Below are 25,934 nucleotides of genomic sequence, written 5' to 3'. Positions count from 1 at the left end.
TGAAAAAGTTTCGAAATGCAGAAAAATAAAAATGTTTTATATTGTCGGTTGTTGTGCAATTGTCGGTATATTAGCGCTACTAAACAACTACTAAACAAATAATTCTATAAGCAATCGTTAAAATTGATCACCTAATAGCAGAGATAATAGGAATAGCTGTAATGCTTGCAGTTAATTTATAACCCACCTTTTCTTATACTATTTTTAAAATCATTGTTTAAATGTAAAAAAAATAAACAAAATTATGTACTTAAGATATGTATATTTACTTATATATGTATATTTGCTTAAAAAAAGTAAATATTTTTTAGGGGAAAAGATTCTCAAACTTGGATACTTGTTAATATCATTTATTATTAAATTGACTTTTAATTTAATAAGTACATGATATTATTATTTCTTGTTCAACTTAGAACTGTGTCTTAAGACCAAAAATTTATTTCGCGCACAGTTTCATGAACTTAAAAAGGTATATAAAATCTTACAATAAATATCAGCGCTAAGATCTATGATCAATAAGGCATTTTGTTTATATTACGTAAATATTTTTATTTAAACAGAATTTACGCTGGCGTTAAAATATAGTTTTAAGAAAATGTATTTTCTTTATTTGAAAAAATTTATATTATATAATTAGTTATGTTAGAGTTTATTATATTGAAAAAAAGTTATTATATAGAGTCGTAATGCAGTCATAATAATTATGTCTTCCGCTAATTTCACCTTCTGACTAAACGGTTCCATGCGACTGATCGAGAAACGGAGAGAGAGACAGAGAGGGAGGAAGGTACGATAATGAATTCAGTCGTTCGCTCTTAACGGGACGGTCTTAACAGGCGAGGAGATGAGTTGCAAAATGAAAGCGGCGTGACCGCGATGGATGAGTCGCGCGTTCTCAATGCGGCGGGATGCAATGATGGCAAGTAGCGCAAGTAGCGTAAATTGGATGTGAAATCAGTCGCCCTTGCGAATTTCGCTTTCGCGCTCGTCCGTGAGTGGTCTATGCGTTAAATTCTTGCGTGAATGCGACCGCGCGCAACGGGCGCACGGCACGCTACACCGCGCTGCGCCACGCCGGGGAGAGTTCTCCACGATGTCGGCCACGTCAGGCCGTATACAACCCTCGGCCAAGCAGCTAAATATACATGAATATAAAATGTGCGGGGCCGGAGCATGCGTGCTCGGCTACCCGCTTCAGGGACACGGCCTCGTCGAAGCACTTCGCGACACGCCATAGACAAGACAACCCTTCGACCGTAGAAGAATTGGAGGAGCAATCCAATCACGAGCCGCTAACCGCTTCTCCGTCCGCAAAAGCTTTACACGTAATCAGTACATGCAAGAGGAATCAAATTTGTACAATTTGTTTCTGCTGATCGGCTTCAAACCCGAAGCATTTCGGCAAAATAAAGTAGCGCCCATATGAAAGGCGAACATGTGGAATGTAATACACGAAAGAACTTTTGCTAAAGTACATAAAAATTGGAGCAGATACATGTCGGAAAATAATTATATTGGACCATCAAAATAATTATGTAGAACGCTCAAGCGTAATGGCAATGCTGCAAAAAGTCTTGACATTTAAGTAAGCATTTCAGCTGAAGCATTTAATATGATTATTTAGTTAATCTAATGTAATTATTTTAAGATCTGTATTGAGATAAATTTTTTTTAAATATAATTACTTCAGCAAAACCGTCCATTATTAATAATAGCATTAGCTAACACCATCTAAAAGTTGAGTAATTAATTAAAAATAATCATATTAATTCAATAACAATATTAATCTAGCAAACAAAAATGAATTGAAATGGAAAGAAATTCATTTTGTCATTTTCAAATTCACGTTTAAATTTTTTCAAATTTATTTAAATCCGGAAATCTAAATACTCCGCGGAAATCTAAAGCGCGAATTCGGATAAAATGGAATGTAATTTAAAATTCATTTAAATTCATTGTCATTTACTGGAAATGTAATAAATAATTTTGTTTTAAATTACTAAGACAAAAATGTTTAATATTTATGACTATAATTACATGGGATAAAAATTATGATAAGAATTCATTTTTGTAGTTATTATCACTATAATTTTAATAATAATCATCTTGTGTTTATAATTTTATCAACTATGAAAAAATTTTACTATAAAACTATTAATGTAGTAAAATATCAAAATATGGTAAACTTAAAATAAACATTTTTATATAGTAAATACAATCACAATCAATTAGTGAATATATCTAATTCTTAAACATTTGTTTACTATTTACGTAGTAATAATAACTAATAACTAATATAAATTTGATTAAAATATCTATAAATCTGTACCTTGGTGCTACAAGAGCCAATGTCCGAATTTTCAAATTATCTGAAATTTAAAATTCATTCTTTATATTTCTAAAACAGCAAGTAAATTTGTACGTAATTTGTGTTTTTTATATTTTAGTTATTAATGTAATGTTGTTTACTGATGTTTTAACAGTGTTAAGTTCTGTTCAAGTTTTATCTATGGTCATATTGGCCATTTTTGCACATAAAATGAGATTGGCCTCTATACAATTGTTATTTTTCAAAATGTATTCATAGAAGGACATTGACCCTTTTTACAATAATAGTGGTTCCCATTTAGAGTTCATTAATGTATATAACTCAAATTTGGCAATTTTGAAGGACATTGGCCCTTTTAGCACCAAGGTACAGAAATATACATATAGTTGGCACCGACAATGGCTATGAATTATAGTTAAATTATAATAATGACATTAATTTTTTTTTCTCTTAGTGCATCTCACATGACATATTTATTTTATTAATATTATTATTGCATTAATGAGATTGTCTTTTTCAATTAGACTCCTATTAACTATAGTTAACAACAATCTAATAAAGACGGTTTGAAATTAAACACTTTTTTGAAATACGAGTATATATACTTCAAAAAAGTGTTTAATTTCAACATATTAAAATGGTTTTAATTTAAACAGTATTTAGATTTACAATAAAAACTAAACTTTGAAACTTAAAAATTTCAATGCAAAATTCAAGTTTTAGTGTTTTAAATTTAAACACCGTTAAAAACTAAAATATTTTTAGATATTCAAAGAGAGGAAATAAAAAGAAAACATTTCAATATCTTAACATTAAACACCTTTCTCTCGAATATATGCTAATACCGTGTATATAATTTTTTATTACAGTTAATATAGTATCATTTTTCTTTTTTTATGTATATATAATTATAAAATATTAAACTATTTCCCTATTTCCCTGCCCTCCGCCCGATATAATCTTTCTAACATAATGGCATTAAAAGCGAAAAAAAGGAACTTCAAAACTGATGGATCATTCGTCGAAACATGAATTGTATCTCGACCGACGAATAACAAGGGAAGCTAAAAATAACTCGTACATTATCTTCGCGCGAGTCGAAACAATCGCCGACATGTTCCGTTTGAACCAGCGGTATATTGTTCGATTTTAGCATCTAGAACGAACAATACTTGCCGCAGGGCAAGATATAAGTTCGCACGCACGTATCTAGCCCGATTTTGCGCCCCCCCTCCCTCCTCCCCTTCTCGCTTCGACGTGGAAGGGCCCGCCAGACGATGTAAACGGATATTTGTGTCACGGATTGATCGCGGCATCATTAACCGATCATGCGACGGGTAATAACTCATCGCGCACGGGGACGCGCGGTGAGATATGTGTCAAGTGTTACCCTTGAGCACTCGGTTATTGAATATTATATTAGCCACGTTAGAGGATCTGCTCCATATTCTACGCCTCAATGGTCTCAATTACGGTCTATAACTAACGACGTGGCCGAACCCAGGCGTAGAGGCCGCCAAGGTATCGTGCCCGACGCGTTTTATCAGCGTTTCCGCGGAGATTTCCGTGAACCGTGTCGCGTCCGTCGCGGAAAGACGTCACGCGCACGCAAACAAACAACGCGGAAACAAAACGACTCGTGCAGATTATTATCTCTCGCAATGGCCAAAAATTTTATCTTCCTTTAGGAACAGCTTGCCCGGGGTCGTAAACATGTTTATGAGTGGAATGTTAAGATACTGGCGAATGCAAATGAACTTTAAGGTGGAACATGAAAACAGCGCGATGTATAATCTAATATTTCATTTGTAACAGTATTTATTCGCGCTGAGTCGTTGCGTCTTATTTATTTGACGCAGGGGCGATATTGCGCGTTAAAAATTGACTTTCCTCGCGCTCAAAGTTTAATTGTATCTCAGACAGCATATTGTTTAAAATCAACAGGTAATACGAGCACTACACGATCAATAATACTGATCAGTAATATTGAATCAATAATACTAACAGTTTTCATCGATATTTTTACTAAGCTAAGATTATTTCTGTAATCATGTTCTTCATGATTGTGTAATTATACTGATGAAAATGTTGACGCATCCTTTTCACGTACTCATTATTATCGTCAATATGCTCACCACACAGCGATACTCTCACTGATACTCGAAAAGCAAAAAATCCGTATTACCGTTAGTATTCTACATCAATCATCAATATTAATCAAACCTAATCGATAGTACTGTTGGTATTTGTTGACAGTATTATTGATTTCGTAGGGTCCGTATAAAACAACTTTGAGATATCTTCAAGAGTTTTTTAAGAAATATTTCTGAGACATTTCATAAAGAACTCTGAAAGATATCTTAAAGTTGTCGTCGATTTTACATATTCTATTTATTGAAATGTTATTTTTATTCATGTATCTTTTTTCGATTCTTGAAGTGCAAGTGTTATTACGAACGAAATTCCATCTAAAATTAATGAAGAAATTAGATTTTCTTATCTATTTACGCTTCCAACTCGAAATACAATTCATTAACCATAAATCAATTATCAAATGCAAAAATATACAAAAACTGTAGCGAGAAAGGTTTTTTGCAGAAAACACCATACAACAAAGTGTTAAAAACACGTTCCACCTTAGGAAAAATATTTTATTGCATCTAAATGTATTTTATTTAAAATACGTTTACATGTAATTTATCTTGTTTTTATTTAAATAATTAAATTATCTAATACCCAATTTCTTCACATCTCCCGATAACTGTACATGTTCTAATTAATTAACTAAAAATTCGTTTTCTTCAACCTCTGGCTACGTATTTAAAGGATAGTTATTCTTCATACTAATTTTTCATACAAAATGTACTAGAATTTTAATAGAAATTATCATATTCTTTGAGAGGTATTTATCTTCCGATAATTATTGTGCAAATATTGCACAATAATGGCAATACGAATTGACGAAAATTTTGCAATATTGCGGTAAAGTAATATAAACATGTTATTAAGATGAATCGACATATCGTCATAGTTTTGCCGAAATGTCATTTCGAAATTATATGCGCAAACAGTTGTCAACATTTTATAAAGAGTCAATACGTTTACAACCATTTTTGTATACCTACATGATTGTACATTAGAATGTAAGATTTCGTCCCATTATTTAATAAATGATGTCTCATTGGTGTTGTTATGAATAAAGTTATCTAAAGGTGAAGAAAATGGGCATAAGCACAACGCTGATTATACATATCAAGTGGCCTGAACGGAAAGTTCAGCATAAGGACGCCACGTGGCACGAAATATGTTAAGAATCTTTTTCTCTAATCAGGTCTCTTCCGCGCCTAATCTTCCACAAGAAATGGTTTTCGTCAGGTCATTTATCGATATATACGCGTTACGAAACTGTCTATACATTCGGCCGAAAAATCAACGAGAAATCTCTCGAGATTTCGCAACCACTGGCGCAGGATCGGTAACAGGTGTACGTGTGCGGCACCAACACCTGGCCGCCAATGTCGATGTATCTCGGAACGAATTACCGAAGCGAGATTTCGACCGGTCTCCGCGCCGCACCGATACGCACTCGTTTGCGCGCGCCATGCATATTCACGTGTGTGTACGCACGCGACCGACAGCAGTTGTGCGTGTGTGGTGTCGCATACGTGTATCCCGCTCTTGGCACGTGCACATCGGCGCCACTCGTCGGAACGTCTGTTCTCGCGCTAAGGGGCCTTTTTTCGCCGCGTTTTTCGTTGCTCTCCGAAGTTGCACAGTAGCGCTCGCGCCTCTCCCTTGAAAGCAGTCCGTCCGTTATCCGTGTGAGTTTCGCGCGTGCGAAAGAGAAAGAGAGGGAGATAAAGAGAGAGAGAGAGAGAGAGAGAGAGAGAGAAGGACAGTGAGAACCGCGTGTGCGTAATTCATAATAGACAAGTTCTCCAGCAATGGCGATGACAAAGCTGAGTCTGGCGCCGAAAACCATCAAGTACTTGATGTTCGCTTTCAACCTGTTCTTCGTGGTAAGTACGCGGCCGACGATCAGCTGTCGGCAGACGTCTCGCGGTTCCTTCTGTAACCTGGAACCTGGAATCTTGAGTTGGCATGGATCCGCGCGACTCGATTGCGCTTGCGAGCTATCGAACCGTGCGTTGTATCGACACGCGTCAGTGCAATTGTTGAAAACCCTCGATTACGATCGACAGTCGCAATTTTCAGAAGCTTAACAAGAGCGTAACTTTTACGAATATGCGTTTGCAAAGCCGTGAAGTGAATAAATAAGATCGATCAAAATTTTTATTATTTTTTTATTACGAGCAATGGTAGAAGTTAGCTAAAGTAGTTTCAGTTGAAATTAACTAAGAGCACTTCCCAGTAAGCATAAAGTGCTATTAGAATATTTAACAGCAAGTAACGTTTTCAAACACATCATACACTTGATGTTGTATACAATATCAATATGAACAAACTTTGACCATAACTTGGAAACATTTTAACAATTCTAGACGGCAACGCGTGTCTAAAGGCATTTTTAAGATATCGTTTAGACGTAAAAAATATCTTAAAGATATCTTAAAGACGTTTTTTAAACACGCACGTTGTCTGGGATGTTTTGAAAAAAAAATGTATAAAATAATCTTTTTGAAATGTTTTACATAATATTATTTTAAAACGTCCAAAAGTATACATGAAATTAAGCCAGACAACATTAAATTCCGAACTCATAGACGTTTCTCAAATTTCAGATCTCAAATCTGTCTTTGACTTGCTTACTACGTTACCATATGCGAGACAAAGACAGATTTGAGATTTAGATCTGAAAAATGTCTATGAATTCGGATCTAAAAGGTCTTACATTAAGACATCTTTTAGTCTTTAAGATGTTTAAAAATGTTTCCTAAATATTTTTTATATATAATTTCTTCATCTCTAGCTCCATTAGATACATAACTAGAGGTTTCAATCAAGAAAACGAATTTTTAATTATGTGACAAATATGTTTATCTAGAAGATAGCTATCGGGAGATGTAAAGAAAGCGGGCAGTAGACATACGTGTTGTCAGGAAATATTTCTTTAGTGCCCAATTTCTTCATCTCTAGATAACCTTATCCACAAGATATTTCCCAGAGAATGATAATTTCTACTGCAGTAAAATAGTGAAATTCTAATATATTTTATGTCGAAAGTTAGTAGTATTAAAACTGGTAGTATGAAGAATAGCTATCTGTTACCAGAAGTGAAGAAAATGAATTTTTCAGTGAAAAAAATAAATTTTTAATTAACTGATGAATATCTTTGTCTGGAAGAGATAATTATCGAGAAGTATGAAGAAATCAGCCAAAAATGTTATTTTAATGTTTCTTGTTTACCTAAAAAATACGTTAAAGTTTTGTGGGAATCTAAAAGATATTTTATTAAAGATATCTTCAAGATATTTCTAGATGTCGAAAAGACATCTTAAAATATATTTTTAAGATATTTGTCACATAAAATTTCTTTTAGATTTCTAAAAGGTATCTTCAAGACATCTTCATAGATATCTAACGTGATATCTCAAAATATTGAGTAAGATATGTTTCAGATCGCTAATAGATGTATTTTCGAAGCTTTACGAAAATTGTAAGATATCTTAAGACATAGCAAGACATCTTTTAGAAATCTAAAAGACATCTTTTTGTTTATGTAGATACTGGATTCTTATCTTACCATTTTAAGACTGTGTAGAATGAGACGAAATCGAATTTTAATCAAAAGTTAATTTCAGCCAAATTTTATTTTAATTAGAATTCGCGGCTGTCAATAAATACGAGTTTAATACAGTATTTTAGTTGGTTTTGATTAATATTTGTTCCTGTCTCGTGGAACGTCAAAATCCAACAATCGCGCTAAAGTACGTACATTGTCAAGATAGCATCAGTCACGTGGTTCAGTAGAATCCGGTTTTTAAATGATATGCGCGACGTAAATCACGTTTTTTTCCCCGCAAATATTTATTGAAAGACAGTGGAAATGTGAAATTGAAAATGGAATTTAATTCAGATATCATTAACAAATATAGAATACAATGTACACGTATATATTTGCAGATAGGTATATAGTTTTTTGTGTCAACTTTTTATATTTTATGAGTTACGCAAATATTGAGTTATTTTGAGCAAATATTTCAACTTTGTATTTGGTAGATGAATATTGGTCGAAATCACTCGTAACAAGTATCTGTTTGAAAATTTGAGTGGAAAAGTACTGCATTTATAATAAGATCATTTGACGAATAGTCATATTTACATCTTGTAGTTTCGAAAATAAAATTTTTACATCTATCAATTTTCCTAAAAAAATAGAACAATTTTGAAGAAAAATCGATTTTTGAAAAAAATTGATAGAAACTATATCAGTAATAACCAATGTTATAAAATATGTGACAAAGCAATCACAATTTTTTCCTTAGTTAATTAATATATAAGTTTATTATTGTCAAAATTAAACTTTTAATCGCAGATTCTTAGTGAATATATTGGACACCCCGTATATGGAATGTGTGTTCAAATATAGATGCCATTTAAGTGCGTGTTATAAGTCTGACGTAAAATTAAATTAATTCATCGGTTATTTAGTTATCGATTGGATTCAACGATGAAGACTGCAAGTAGATGAATCACTGTAAGAGAAATCTTACAAAGAAAAATTGATCAGCGTAAAAGATATGTTCAACGGAGAATTCTCATACGATATCTGCCTTCTTTGGATTTTTTCGTACGCAACGTGATGACACTGAAAGGCCACATTCGGTGCGATCGATACGGATGAAAGCGATTGTACTATGACGAATATCATATGCTACAGAGTGGGACAAGAATTAGACATCCAAAATAATTTTATTATTAGAAGTAAAGAATTCGTAGTTGTTTATGCATATGTATAGAAACTACAGTTTGATAAGATGATAAGCAATTCAATAACTAACCTGTTCTTCGATTATTCAGCACAATCGAAACACACACCTTTTGTTATCGCTTTATTAATAGACACGCTATTAACGTTCTTGCGCTACATGCGTGTTAATTTTTTACGAAGTAAGAAACCCGTTTATCTGAAGTAATGCTTTTTTCCGATTATAATTTTTTAACGTAGTTATTTAATTTATTGCAAAATCGCATTATTGCAAAATTAATGTTTTAGAAGTGCTGAAATTATTGAATTTCTGCTATTGTTAGTATAGTTAGTTAAAAACCATTATTTTTGCGTTTATTTGTCAAGATACATGCATATATATGTGTAAATGATTACATCTTGTTTGAAAGAAGAAAAGAAAAAAAAATTCGCTGCGGACAGGATTCGAACCTGTGCGGGTAGAACCCAATGGATTTCAAGTCCATCTCCTTAACCGCTCGGACACCGCAGCTGTTGCAAACGTGCTGCTATTTGTACAATATACTGTGCGCAGATGTAAAATTCTAAAAAGTTAATGTATTCTATGAAATTAATCTTGCGCGTTTCTTTCATATGTATTATAACTACTAATTACATTAAAGATACATTGTACGTACAACATACGCACAACTCTTGCAAAATAAATTAAAATTCGAAAAATGTGTTAATATTTATTTAAACAAACTATATATACATATGAAAGTTGTGTGAATAATTTAAAAACATTATATTTTATTTAATAACATATTTTTATTTAATTTGTTATTAAAAATAAAATTATGTTAAAAAATAATGACAAACAGCTTAATTTTTTTGTATAAGTATTTTATATACATTTAACATGATTTATGCAAAATTGTATTCATGCTATTCTGAGTTTAATTTTATAAATAAATAAACAAATAAATTTTACTTATTTACTTATTAGAATAATTATTCTCTGCATCATAATAAAATTTTACATAAATCATCTTGAACTATATAAAGCACGTACTTATGTAAAAGAAATCCAATTTAAAAAGAATTACATTTTTTTAATTGCATTTCCATTGGATCTCTCTATCCATTGGACATCTCTATCTCTTATTGAAATAATTTTTGATTCGAATGTCACAATTAAATTTTTTATGTTAATAAAAAATGCAACATAGAATGTCTGTAGATTTTTCATTAGTTTGAATATATAACACATTCTTAATTAAACAATTACGTCGTTTAATTGATTGCGCAATACTGCGAAACCATTATTTAACGTGACGAAATCGTTATGTAATCATTACTGGTTTTTAGCGTGATTAACTCAATTATATTTTCGATAAGTGAAATTAGATGGAAATATGAATAATACAAGTAGGAGAAAAAATATGATTTTTAATCAAAGCGAATTTTGGTATTTAATAATATTTCTGTATTAAAATTTGTAAATATATTTATCAATTTTATAAATTATTTTTTTGATCCTCCTTTTATCAATAGAAATAAATTACGCATCGATGAATTGTGCTTAGATTACAGGAATAGTGTTGCTATCGATCGGCGTGGTCATCCATGGAGTGTACCATCAGTACCAACATTTCCTTGACAACAGCTTCTTCTCGGTACCGTCTCTTCTCGTAGCCGTGGGCGCTATCATTTTTATCATCGCTTTCTTTGGATGCTGCGGAGCCGCTCGCGAAAGTTATTGCATGATTATAACGGTAAGACAAAGATCATAAATACTTGAATAACATTTTTCTCTTATTAAATATCGCACTTTGATTGTACTTTCTGCAATAAATAAATTATTCATCTTTTTCATGAAAAGTGAATAATTTATTCTTATAAAAAATGCATAATTTAATTATTTTACGTGTTAAGCTACACACTTATTAACTTGTTATATCACTTGAATATCGCATATATTCTTCAGAATTTTTCTCAATAATGAAAATGAAAAGTTGTTGCGCCATACGCAATCAAATAATTTAACACTGCGACTCCGTCGCAGTAAGTATAAACGTTTAATTAGCAAATAATAATTACTCAGCCGACTAAATCAATAATATTAATAATGATAATAAGCAAACTCTCTGTAATGCACTGCTAGATTGGTAGTAAATTCGATCAGAAATTGCTAGAAAAAAGGCATGTACTTTGTCTGCATTAATCTTGTGTTTTATCGACAAAGTTTGCAAACATAATCTGACAGCAGATTGACGGCAGAAACCGAGCAGAATCTGTCAAATACAGATTCTGCTCTATTTCCTCTGCCAATCAATTGTAAAAGGAATACATCAAAGATTGAATTTCTGCCATTAATCTGTCATCATATTTTGTTGACAATATTTGTGCTAATTCTACTAACAACATTATACATAGAAAAAAGTTATTATTAAATTAAAATTAATATGCTCTTTTTAATAATTATTGTCTTTCGTCGAGAACATTTTTTTCTAAAAATGCTTCCTTTTCAAAGTATTCCATTGTTTCCATATAAAGTGCAGCATTGAAATGGGATACTCAATATAAGCACAATTAGAAATTTTTTTTTAATTTGATAATCTTAGACATTTTGCTTACATAAAGATATGTTTTACAGTTTTGTCACGAAAAATACATTCATCTTTGTTCGATAATAATTTTCATAAGTTGAAAAAATGAATTGAAAAGAAAAGATATTAGATAGAAAACAATATTTTCAAATCAAGCAATACAATTTTTTAAATTTAATATCAAATACTATTAATATGAAAACAATCATGTTGTACTATTTAAGTGATTATTATAATATTGAAATAAAAATATTTTATTGAAATTTAGAATTATCAACTCTTTAAAGACTTTTTTTTATTCTTGTTGATATGTACATGAGACAAAAAATTGTTAATTTGATATGAATTTTTGTCTGTATATGTACTAGATTAAATCTGCAATTATTACAAAATTATTTGCACATTATTGGCACAATAATTGCCTATTGAAGATCGTTAAAAACATTTTATTTAAAAATTACGATGTTCATTGTAAATGCACCGATTGTAAATGATTTACGTTTCAATCGATCGACCGTACCTGGCGGAGCTCGCCATAGGATTGCACTTCCGATTGAGAACGCGCCGACGAGAATCAATCGTAACGCAACGCGAGCAATAAAGCGAACCATTGTCGTGACTCGAGAACATTTGCAGCGCATTTTCGACGCTGTTCTATTCGAATTAATTCAAGATTAGGATCTCGATACGGAGTGTTGGGTTGTCGACCGCGATACGCGGACGGAAAAAAGTGCGGCTAAAGTCTTGTCCATCCACGATATCGGTTCCCCCTCGTTTTCATAACATAATGGATCATATGTTTTGTGCACGAGGTACGTAATTGACATGTGTGTGTCCTCCCCCCGTTTTACTTTCGCCCCGGCTCTTATTCCGGGAAAATTACTCTCCCTCGCATGCAGACGAGGGCGGGAGTACTTCCGGCGTTGCTTTAAAAAATTGACGCAAACGTAAGACTAGAAACTATATAACAAATATTTTAAGCATCGAGATTAGATTCTATCCTATTTGCGCGTTTTCCAGATACCTTTAGAAAAATACATCACCTAATACCAAGAAACCGATTTATTTTTGGGATATCTGTATAAAGCCTATACATAACAGATTATGCATTGGAGATTGCGAAAATTACGAATTGAAGATTACCTCGATAGGCATATTGCGTGAATATTGCACAATAATGGCATTACGAATTAAAAAAATTTTGCGCTAAAATGATACATTATAACAGGAATTTTATCAAAATAGAATTTATAAATATTTGTCCAAAATTAGACAAATCTAAATTTGATATATAAATATTTTTCAATTATTTCAAAAACCGCTTGTGATTCTTTATTTAAAATGTTATTATGCTGAATGTGTAATATTTCATACTACAATATTTCTACATTATAATTTAGAAATAATTATTTATTTTTGTAAACATGTATATGGATTAATTATATTTTAAAATTTTTATACTCAATAAAGCTAAAATATATTTATACAAATTGAAAAAGAATGCCTTCAACGGTCGCAGCTTAAAATATATTTTTTTTCAATTATTAAACAATTTCTTTATAAATATAATTTTGCAAATGTACTAAATATAAATATTGTGATAATTTTACCGAAATACTATTTTGAAATTATTGTACCGTAGTTATCAATATTTTGTAAAAGGTATTTCTACATCTATTATTGTAAATACATAATTGCAAATTATAATTTTTATGCAAAACTTCGTCATATAATTTAATAAATGCCTGTCCTATTGGGGTAGAATTTTTTCAATCAAATAATTTTAATTTGTTTTGTTCTGGTTGATTGAATTCTAATCTCCAGTTCGTATATAATCCTCAATTTCCAATGCGTAATCGGAGGTTTAATGATTATACATAGAAAATAATCTGTCGAAAGATAATTTGAATTCTTCTAACGACGTTCTCTTTTGCCGTTTGCAGTTCTGCACACTTCTAGCTGCGATTTTCCTTCTGGAGATTATAGGCGGCACAATGGGATACGTGATGAGGGCGCAAGTGAAGGAAGTTGCAAAGGCCAAGATGCTCGATACGATGCCAAAATACAACGGCAGCGAAGAGATCAGAATCGTCTGGGACAATCTACAACGAGACGTAAAACGCGCAATTATATACAATTACCGCATTTATACGCGTGATCGCGTTATATCCTCGAAATGGCGGACCATGTGCGAGTGGTTTTGTTTTTTTCCCCCTTTTCCGACGGCAGCTTTGTTAGAAGTTTCTCGCGCTTCGCGTCGTGTCTTCCCCAGTCGTGGGAGCGATCCGGTCGTTGCAAGGATATCGCGGACGACAGGCGACAGGGATAATTTCAATGCCGGGCTCTAATTCCGGTGTATAATACATGTGTGGTAGCTGGCGTGCACGCTACAAGAGGGTAGCGTAAATCGATTTTTACACCGACTTCCTTGACCACCCTTAACGATCTATGAAATATATGCGCGCGCGCATTTTATGTTTTATATTTTATATATATGAAATCATAGGACACCCTGTATATACATACATACAGAAGGTATCCTATTGACAAAGCGTTTGTTTGTAAGTAGAGTAGATTGAACTGAATAGAAGTCCTGTACACCCACGATCATCGATTCTGTCCCTCGGAAAATTTTTCAAATTGAGAAGTCACTATCTTTCTACACACTCGCAGTTCACGTTTAACGTAACATCAGAGCTTACGGTCGCGCTGGCCACTCGCGACCACATTTGGCGAAGTAATCTTTATGTCAAATACGATAAATTTTCGGAAGTTAATCCGCAAACTTGAGTTTCGAAGATTAATAATTTCTCGTGATGAAAAAGAAGATGAATTAAAGATAAATTTTTAAAAACTATCAAACTATTATTAAATTATTGTATTGTTATTGTTCCAGTGTCATTTAATTAATATTTTCTACGTTAATCATGAACTGCGTATGTAGAAAGATAATGACTTCTCAGTTTGAAAAATTTTCTGAGTGACAGAATCGATGACCGTGGGTGTACTATTTCTGCAATAGTTAGTGAAAAACAAATTACATAATAATTTTTGAAACATGAATAAACAAAGTGTTTTTCGATGGATTTTTGGTCATTAAAAACGAATTCGACGGCTAAAGTTTGCTATCACATCATAGTTTGGAGAAAAGTCAAAGAGATGATGAAATAAAAAATGATGATTTCTAGGATTTCCGGAACATTGTAGTATCAGCATCAAATTTTTTTTCCTTGCAAAAGTATCAACTTTTAGCTTTAACATGCCTTGTTCCATTTTAATTTGACTTTTCGTTTTTGAGATATAACTAAAATAAGAGATACTAATCGTACGCTTGGTATTAGTATCATATCCAGTATTATTTTCTTGCGAAAATAAATGCGAATAATCATTTTCGAAGTATGTTTCACTGCTAAACAAAGTTAATTCCATTAATTAAATTTGGTTATCACATCATAATTCACATTGCATATGACTCTTTACCAGTTATTCAGTTTAGTTAACTTTACCGGCACATGAGCGCTTTGTCAATAATTATAGAGCATCTTGCATATATCAAATATATCTTTGGCCAAAAGTATTAGACACTCATATTTTTTTCTGGAATTTTTTTGTCTGTATTATTTTTTTATTAATTACCGCGTTATATGTACACAAGTTTAAAAAGAATTCTTGAAATAAAGAATAATTCCAATAAGACATAATACAGTAAAAAAATTCCAAATAAATGATAAAAATGTAGGTATCTGCTTTTATTTAAGACTATATAAATATAGGCAATATAAATAATTTATTGTTTCAACAGATAAGCGTTTTGAATCTAAAAATAATGTCCTATAAACATGGATTCAATTCAAAGCAATTATCCGTTATATTGCACAATAATAAAATTATATACATCATATAATATATTTATATATTATTTATAATATATTATTTACATATAGTATAAATATTATATGTACATCACATTTATAATGTATATAACTAAATATATATATATTCAATTATGTGTGTGCATGCATGTATATACATATATTTATATATAATGAAGTATTTCTCATGAAATCTTTCATTATAATTGTTGACTCTGTCTCTGCAACTGTATATGTATCAACGTATTAACCACGTATAATCCGTTTTTGCAGTTTGAATGTTGCGGGACGAACAATGCTACTGACTGGTTAAAACCGGGAAATCTGCCGGCTATTCCGATGTCGTGCTGCGACAATGTAGTAGGTGCTATTGGTGAATCCAACTGCACCTTGTCGTCGCAGAGTCTGCATCGTCATGGCTGCATGGATGCGTTCGGGGATTTCGCGGAAAAACACGCGTCCAAGATAGCGGGTGTTGGGATAGGTCTTGGTATAATTCAGGTATCCTCATTAGTATCTTATTACTCGAAAAAGACGTGTTTAATTTAATTTTAAGATATTAAAATGTTTTATCTCTGTTTTTTCAATACTTAAAAAAGATTTCAGTTTTAAATGATATTTAGATTTAAAACACTGAAACGTTTAAAATTGCAATCTTCAACAGCTTCAAACATTTTAGCGTTTTAAATTTAAACACTGTTTAAAATTAAACCATTTGTAAGTATTTAAAAAAAAAACGAAGACAGTAATAAAACATTTTAATATCTTGAAACTAAACATTTCTTTTATGTTAGATTTTCCGAACGTTGCGTTTCAAAGTTTCTGATAAACTAAAAACATTCATCTTTTATTAATACAAAAATGGAATAATTAATGTTGCAGCTAATAGGAATCTTCTTGTCAACCTACTTGGCAAAATCAATCAGGAATTGTTATCAGACCATGTAAAGTGCCATACGGACATCAAACGCATCGGAAACAGCGTTACATTCCTAGATGATAGTCAAGCAGGATTTTCATTAGAATTACCGAATTACATACATCTGATAATTGATCTGATAATTAATCTGACAAATATTATTTGTCTTCATAGAACAGTGGTAAATTATTTTTGCTATATACTTCGCATTGCGCTATATGAACCGTGTGTATTTTTAATAAATCTTTACCTTGCCAAGTGTTTTTGTGAAAATGGATTTATCATTTCTGATTAAAATATCCCAATTGCATGTTCTTAGGACCATTCTACAATAGTACGTAAACGTAGTTGTAAGTAGTATAACATGCAGTGGTAAGACTCCATTTCTACGAATACAAATTAACCTTAATCTTTAACTTCCTTTTTATCTTTTTTCAGTTTTAAGAATAAGAAAAACTGAGTAAAGTTAATTTACATTGATTGAAGTGGATATGCAACTACACCTTTTACAATACAACTAATTGTTTACAGGATTGTAGAATGGCTGTTATTTGCATAGATGTACTAAAAAAAGAAGTGATTAATTTTAAGATATTAAAATGTTTTATTAGTGACTTGTAAATACTTAAAAATATTTTAGTTTTTTTACGTGTTTAGATTTAAAACACTAAAACGTTTAAAACTGTTAGATTTCAGTTTTAAACGTTTCGTGGCCGTCTGTGCCAATGTAGATTAATTTTAATCTCGGTTTAACTTACTTCATCGTTTTCTAGGTCTAAGAATTAGAAAAAGATGAAAAATTGAACCGAAATCAAAGTTAATCTACGTTGATGAAAATGGCGATTAGTATTTTAAATCTAAACATAGAAATAAAACATTTTAATATCTTAAACATTTTTTTTTGCATGGAAGTGTGTGGAAATATAAAACACAATCACGTTTTTTTAATAAAGAATCTGCTTTTGTCTACGATAAATTTTTTTTTCACAAGTCTTTGCGACTTGTAAATTTTAAACAAAAAGTCGTAGCACTCGCTTGTGCACAGAAATATTTACACACGCGCGCGTGTGTGTGCAGAGAGACACGAAATTAAACTTAATCGTTCACATATGAGTCATGTTTGCCTCGTTGTTTTGCCCACGTGTAAACGTAGCAACGAACGGGTGTGGACGTCTCTTCCACGCCCATCAACTTGAAAATTTTAGCTCTATATAATATTCAGTTAAATATTATACATGTACCGTATAGATATAAATTTCTTTTACAATGTATTAAATATAAACATGTCTCGACATTTCCAACAAAGATGTCTTGCACCAATAAATCTATAAAAAAATGTATTTCATATCAATGTGACACTTGTTATCGAATAATCGAATTTTCATTGACGCATAGTGCGCTATAATTTAACTGATTTATCGCTTTGTCATGTTTTTTTCTTCATGCTATCGCAAATACTTCCTTGTTCCTCCCACTCTTTCTCCTCCTCTTCCCCCCTTTTCCCTCTTGTGGCTGTCTGTCTCTCTCTTTGTCCATCTATTTTTCTTTCTCTCTATCCATTTGTCAGGCTCTCACTCTATCCATATTTATCTCTCTCTCTCTCTCTCTCTCTCTCTCTCTCTCTCTCTCTCTCTCTCTCTCTTCTCTCTCTCTCTCTCTCTCTCTATCTCTCTCTCTCTCTCTCTCTCTCTCTATCCATTGTCTCTCTCTCTCTCTCTCTCTCTCTCTCTCTCTCTATCCATTTGTCTCTCTCTCTCTCTCTCTATCCATTTGTCTCTCTCTCTCTATCCATTTGTTTCTCTCTCTCTCACTCTATCCATTTGTCTCTCTCACTCTCACTCTATCCATTTGTCTCTCTCTCTCTCTCTCTCTCTCTATCCATTTGTCTCTTTCTTTCTCTCTCTCCCTCTCCACGTTATACGGCACGTTCCAAACAAACCTAAATTATCCGCATCGGTATCGCGTGAATACGTCGCCGTGCGCGATCGTGTGTTTTCGTGGCTCGTTATCGGCCAGCAGATAACGCCGCAGGCCGGCGCGCCAGTGTCGGCATCGGCAATCGGTGTAGCAACTGGAAGTGCTCAAGGTGCGCGAAACCGCTCGCTGTGCATCTGCGCCCGGGAGAAGCTAAACGCGAGGCAAAATGGCGGCCACGCACCTAGACGTCGGCCTCCGCTGCATCAAGTACCTGCTGTGCGCGGTCAACTCCCTCTTCGTGGTCTGTACATCATAATGTGAATGGCGTTTCTATCTTTCCGTCACCGTTGTCTCGCGGAACGTATATTCTTCATCGAATCTCCGCCGCATTCCAAAGCATTCTCGCGTCGATCGAAGGACAATCGCGATCCTTATGTTTATTTATCGACCGGGCTCTCTGACTCCACGCGCGTCAATAAAAAAAAAAAATTGAGGGGAAAAAGGAATAGCGTTTACTTTTCGTGGCTCGAGGAATCGTCACCGAGAATCTCGGAAGATGCGAAACGTTACTCGCCTCGCGAGGCGAGGCTTCGTTGTCGCATGAGTCCCCGTCGAAACAGATATTCTTGAAATATGAGATAACGTGCATTATGACTCTTCAAATACGCATAAAGTCACCGCCAATGACTGTACGACGAATCGCGGCTCGTAGGAAAACGCCGTTGCGACGTAAGTTCGACGTGCAATTGCGCATCGCAGGCCAGGTGTCCTCATCCAAGCCATGTAACTCCGTTCGTCGATAATTATCGATTGCTATTATATACCGTGTAGATGATGAATAGAGAAAGGAGACTTCGCTCGGAGTTACCTTAAATTGCTAATAATCTACTTTTGAGAAAGATAAAGAAGTAACGCGAATAAGACGTTTAGCTATAATTTTTTGTATTTATTTTGAAAATTGTTTATATTTATATATTGTATAATACATATATATTTGTGTAAAAAGATATATGCATATAATTATTACCAAGATATTTTTTATATTTATATGTCTATATATACATATTTTTTTTTACATAAATATATGTAATATAATTCATGGAACGGACGAAGTGTTCGTTTATAGTACGCATTGACTATCACTGTTGGTTATCACTTTTCTTCAAGATACCTGCTCGATACAGCTGTTAGTGAATAGATAACATAAATGGCGATTAATGTCGAGGAAAAATATGACTCAGATATTTATTTTTCGCGTATACGTGGCAGACGTCTTTCTATTCTGTGTGCGGCAATTCGAAAATCGATATTATCGCAAATTATGGACTTTATAAAAAAGTCATGGTTTACACAAATTGGATTATTCGAAATTATTATAGCTCAACCCCTGGTACCATCTATTAAATCGATTTTCTGTATTAGACGATTCAAATAACGTATTGAATCGTTTATGTCATCCGTGGCAACTCTGAAAAAAATTCTACAAAATTCTCTCTCTCTCTCTTTAAGAAATGCTACGAAAATACTAGAATTGGAACACTTAAATTTTTGTAAATTTTTGTATTGTGTCGTTTCTGTGATTTCTATGAATTTGTCAGTAAAACTATAATGAATTGAACAAGTACCCCGACGGAAAAAATTTATATGAGTAAATATATAGTTTTAATGAAATTTATAGAAATTATTTTCTTTTTCATAGAAATATTTGTTTTTTCTTTAATAGAAATATTTTTCTTTCAAAATTTATATTTTGCAGTAAAAATATTTTATATACATATTTTTATATACGCGAAAAATAAATATCTGAGTCATATTTAATTAAAGTTAACAAAAGTGTTCAAATTCCAGCATTTTTTGGTAGATTTTTATAACATTTCTGAAGTTTGTGAAGAATTTTGTAGAACTGTTTCCGTCAAGGAATTAAGAATAAAATAAATTGGGATTAAACTAGATAAAACGTAAAGGGACAAAAGGATGAGCTTTTTCTACCGATCCTTTGGAGTGTTTCAACAGATGTTTTAAGATTTGAATTACGTGGCATTTTTCATAAAGATCGTCACATGTTGTTTGTTTTTATTTTACAGTCATCTACTAAACTAGTAGAATTTATCATAGAGCGCTACACAATCGTAGAATACATCCTTGAATTTTATTACTAATGATTTCTGGTAAAGAAATTGCTTATTGATGAACGCATTTTCATTTCAACAAGTGTGTTAATAAGCAACTTATACAATACAGACCTCTTAAGACAACCTTGGGATGTTTTTTGAATAGTGTGCTGTGTCATAAAAAATTGTTATCTCTAAAAACTCGCGCGTGACTCAGGAAAATCCAATGCAAAAGAAGCATTCGGTACGTGTGAAAATTTGTTGCGGATGATATCATTGGATCATACTTTTTTGAAAAAGATGCTAGAATGTTTGTTATGGTAAACGGAGTGCGCTATAGAGATGTTAAAGCCCGGTTTTTGGTATGCCATCATCATGAGTGAAGCTTATTGGTAAAACAGGTTTAATCATAAGCTAACCAGATAATGAAGAACCGGACCGTAGACGTTTTAATCTGTTTAATTTGAACTAAAGAATACAAATACAATGAACTTTTATTTCTAATAAGATGGGGCGATGCCATACAAGTAATGAAACGTTCGCTTTATTGGGTTTCAAGTTCCGTGGTCGTTTTCTTTCGTGAAATGGCGATAATTGGCCACTAAGATCATGCGATTTGGCGCGTTAGATTTTCTTTAGGGCTACGTTAAAGGGAAGGTCTATATCAATAATACACAGACGATTAACGCTCTCAAAGCTACTATTGCTGAAATACAGCCGTATCTTTGCGAAAAATGATCGAAAATTTTGAGAAAAGAGAGGATTTGCAATAAGAGTCGAAGCGGCCATTTGGATAATATATACTATTCCACACACATAATCTACATGTCTCTACTCTATAACGAAGTAATGAAATCTTGATTATTACAATTCTTTGCCGTTTTATTAAAAAAACATTCTACACTTCTTGTTGAAACGCTCTATATTACGTTCTTTGTTCTTGTCGGCTTACGGAGAAGGGGATATGGGCCACGAAGTTCGAGTTTCGTTGTTAGAGAGAACGGCACTTTCGAACTGCGGTCGATATCGCAGTAGACAAGGCTATGCACTGCTGAATTATTAGGGATGGACGAACCTGTACAGCTGCACAACCCGATTAGCACTCATATACTCAATTAAACAAAGGAGAAATAATATGCGCCATCGAACTCTTTCACGATTCATTACTTATCACTACAGGATACGCAGACAAATGGCTTAAGATTATCGCCAACAAATCGGCATGAATAATCAGTTTGATGCAAGTATATTGCGTGGAGTATATTGCATATGGAAGCATTTATAAATTATAATTAATATATCTACAAGAGACCGTGAAATGCATGTATAACATATTTATAAATTATTTTCAGACACTTGTGCAAATTTCTAACTTCTTGCTGCACGTGAAGGAAAATGCGTATGAGAAAAACGATTTTTCACTAACAATAAGACCTTTCCTTGATTTTGACATCCGAAATCTCAAATCGACGATATGAGAACCCTTTTCGTTGTTCTCAAAACGTAATATCAGGAAAACATGTTCTAAATATCTTACATTGTATCGCGCTCGCCTAGGGGACTTTGTGGTCGCTCTTATCAGTAGATAAATTTATTATCTTCACAATCGTTGATGTCGGGACATATCGTACGATTTAAAATTTTAACAAAGGGTATACTTCGGTGCACGAGTACAGAACGAAAAATCTTGGAAGACAGACCTGTACAATGGTCGATTGCATGAAGATCAAACATTTTGTTTGCTCTTTGATTTCGTTGCGCTCGAACAGGAAAACAAAAATAAATTCATGATACGTCGTAAACGGGTCGTCGATATCTTATCCGAATGCGTTTGTTTATATAAATCAAATTAAAAGTTTTAAAAGCCTTTCCTATCTTAATGTAACATGTATCTCTCGACGCTCTGTCAAAATGTATTTGAAACGATTTCACATTTTATTTTGAGCCTTCGGTGATAAAACAGATTTACGAATAAACGTGTAGAAATTATAAGAGAGCCGCTCATCGTGGAAAATTATACGATACGCTTTGTGGAGCAAATAAAGACCGATGGTAACGTGTAGATAGCGATACGCTTCACAAAAGTGTCATATACCCTCTTTCCTCTAGTCTAAAAAGTTTACATTCAAGCGAGGACACATGTATTATATAACTAATGTCAGGGAAACCGCGTATTACGGAAATGATCGAAACCTTACTATATATACTGTACAATGAGCGTGTGTTACGTTCGGTATATGTTGTATGTTCGCAAATCGTATGCAATACTGCATATCTAAGTGGTTGTTATAAGTAGAAATAATATACAGGTTGCTGAAAAAACACGGAACTTTAAAATTGCAATAAGAATGAAAAAGTTATTACATAAACATGGATATATTAAAAACAAATAACATTCCACGAATCTCTTTCTGAGATACTATTAAATAATGCATACTAATTCAAGCTAATATTATTATTACAATCTCCAACTTATGCGAACTGTGCGCCGAACATTTTATCAGTTTTCAAAATAAAAACCATTACGTAAAGCCGAACGTAAAATCCATGATGTAACACATTAAATTTATGAGCAATAGATTATGCTAACAAGCATCGTATTGGCTTTTATTTCGTTAGATTTCTGATTTAATTTTTTCGAGCTTAATTTCTTTCAATTTATTTTAATATAATTTTTAAGTGATATCGGCTTACGTTTTAAATAATTAAAATGTAAAAAGATATCTAATTAAATTTTTGCAAGAAAATTATCGACCTTGAGTCGATACTCCATGTAATCGAATAATCAATCCATAAGTGAAGTTTATAGAATCATTAAACGATCGTTAGTAAACTGTTTAAAAAATATATTAAAATAATAAAATAAATAATAACATTCAAAATAATCAATTATAAATGGATATTTTTTACATCTAATTTTTAGATGTGATTAAAATATTATTTTTACTTGAAAATATTATATAAAATTGTACACGATTTTGTAACATTTTTTGTCTAAAATATAATTATTCGCTAATTTATGTTGAATAAGCACTACCATTTTCGCTGAATTGCTCGTTGTGGTCATTATTAAATTATTGTTTGTTCTTTTGCCTCGAGCTTGTATATTTTTATTAATATGTAATAAAATTATATATTTTTTTTACTGTTATTTTATTGCAGTTGACGGGAGTGATGATAATATCGGTCGGTACGACGATCTACGCAGTTTATGAAAATTTCTCGCATTTTCTCGATCCAAGCTACTTTTCGCCAGCCACTCTTTTGATCGTAGTCGGAATACTTGTCTTCATAATTGCCTTTATGGGATGTTGCGGTGCGCTTAGGGAAAGTACCTGCATGGTTCTTGTGGTAAGGAAAACCGAATATTTTGTATTTCTACTCTATTTCAGATATCTTCTCTGATACGTATAATATATTTATACACGCGTATCTAGTTTGCAGTCTTGCTATCGTTTGTCTTGCTATTGGAACTTGCTGCCGCTGTTGCCGCGTATGCCTTACAAGACGGTATCAAGGATCTTTTAGCAGAGAAGATTAATGTAACGATGCATCAGTATGAAAAGAACGAGGAAGCCAGATTTGCAATCGATTTTATGCAGTCTAGGGTAAGATAATCGACTGCTTTATAGATAAAAGAAGGTAGAAAAATCTTTTAAGATAATTAAGAATGTGTTACACATACAGTGCAAAATTGAAATTGGAAATGTATTAATATTTATACTTTAAATATAAACTATGAAAGTTATAAATAATATATTTTCATTTATTGTGTGAATAATATTTTTATAATTTATTTACCTTATTTGTTATTAAAAATTAAATTATTTTATTACAAATTAAAATTTGAAAATTCAATTTTTTTGTATAAGTACATTAAGTATTCAAAATAATTTATGCAAAATTTTATTGCTTCTGAACTTAATTGTTATATAAATAAATATTGCTTATTTATTAACTTGACAACCGATTTCTATATCGCAATGAAGCTTTACGTAAATTATCTTAGATACTTAGAATGCTTATATAAAGTACTTGTAAAAAAAAATTCAGATTTTTATCATTAGTTGCATTTTTACTTATTTGATCACATTTTTTCTTATTGAAATAATTTATGCGTATGTGTGTGATCCAGATAGAAGACCATTGACTTTTTATATTATTTCCAAATGCAATGTAGAACAATCTATAATTTTGCCATTATTTTGAAAATGTGCAATACATCTTTAACACTAAACACATTCTGCAAAAAACATTTTCAGGATATAGTGTATTCTTTTATAGGAAAAAAAAGAAATAAAATAATTAATCCATATTTCTCTCTCGTTTTACAGTTACGCTGTTGTGGATATAATAACTACCAAGATTGGAACAATGTACCGTTCAATAATACGCATATGGATGTACCTGACTCTTGTTGCGCATATCTAGTGGATGAGCTTTCAGACCGTTGTTATGGAAAATATCAGGAGGGCTGTATTAGTCGCCTTGCTCTTATTGTTCACCGTAGCGCGCTATACATCGGCACGGGGGCGGTAGCAATCGCCCTTATTCAAGTTAGTAGATTCAGCTTTTTTTTAATCTCATTTCTTGCATTTCAAAATTCGGCATCGATACTACCAAGTATATTTGTAAGATGAAACAAAATTTTGAACAATCATTTACCTATGTAAACTGATAAATCGTCAATTGTTCCTTTTCAGCTAACGGGAATTATGTTTGCGTGTATGCTTGGACGAGCTATCAGGCGTCAGAAGACAGAAAGGGAGAGGCGTCGTTGGGAGTTACGAGAGAATCTAGTGAACGGTTACGAGCCATTGGGAAAATCGGATCCCGTAACTACGTTTCCCGTAGTGTACATGTCGCCAGACTATCCATTGAAAGACGATCAGAAATGATTCAGGTGATCAAAATTAACATTTTGATATAAAAATCGAATAATTATATAAAAACTTAATGTTTTTTTTATTTTGTCGAGCTCACAAAAAATTTATTAAATTTCGAATAATGAGAAAAAAAGATTCTATTTTTTAAAACGCGTTTTAATGAAAATGAATATTTATTCTTAATTCTTAATTTTATAATAAAGTCCAATGAATTAACATGGGATAGCAAGAGAAAACAGTACTTATTACCAAATAATTGCTTGACTTACAATACATAGTTTAATATATTTTTCTTAATAGGCATATATATGTACGGACAGTCTGATTGCTTTAAATAATTTGTATATCAATGATAAAATATTGTGATGTTTGAATTCAAATTTTATGTAGATAATGTAATACCTCATTGTGTGTGTGTGTGAGAATATTTATAAAGTAAAG

The 25,934-nt window shown here is 32.3% G+C and overlaps 1 protein-coding gene and 1 non-coding gene across 2 annotated transcripts; one reads left to right on the top strand and one right to left on the bottom strand.

Annotated features, from left to right (window-relative positions):
* The first annotated feature begins 6,021 nt into the window (after nt 1-6,021).
* LOC120359864 (tetraspanin-33-like) lies at nt 6,022-25,594 on the top strand. The gene is made up of 8 exons (XM_039459276.1): nt 6,022-6,348; nt 10,766-10,954; nt 13,732-13,902; nt 15,934-16,161; nt 23,770-23,958; nt 24,045-24,215; nt 24,942-25,163; nt 25,311-25,594. The coding sequence occupies exons 1-8, from the start codon at nt 6,274-6,276 to the stop codon at nt 25,503-25,505; spliced, it is 1,440 nt and encodes a 479-aa protein (XP_039315210.1). The 5' UTR covers nt 6,022-6,273; the 3' UTR covers nt 25,506-25,594.
* Trnas-uga lies at nt 9,648-9,729 on the bottom strand. The gene has a single exon. It is a non-coding gene; the product is annotated as a tRNA-Ser (tRNA).
* Nucleotides 25,595-25,934: the final 340 nt, after the last annotated feature.

This window comes from Solenopsis invicta, unplaced genomic scaffold (genome assembly GCF_016802725.1).
Source record: "Solenopsis invicta isolate M01_SB unplaced genomic scaffold, UNIL_Sinv_3.0 scaffold_161, whole genome shotgun sequence".
NCBI classification, from domain to species: Eukaryota; Metazoa; Arthropoda; class Insecta; order Hymenoptera; family Formicidae; genus Solenopsis; species Solenopsis invicta.
The sequence above is the reverse complement of the archived record's forward strand: the minus strand, read 5'-3'. Positions and strand labels throughout refer to the sequence as shown.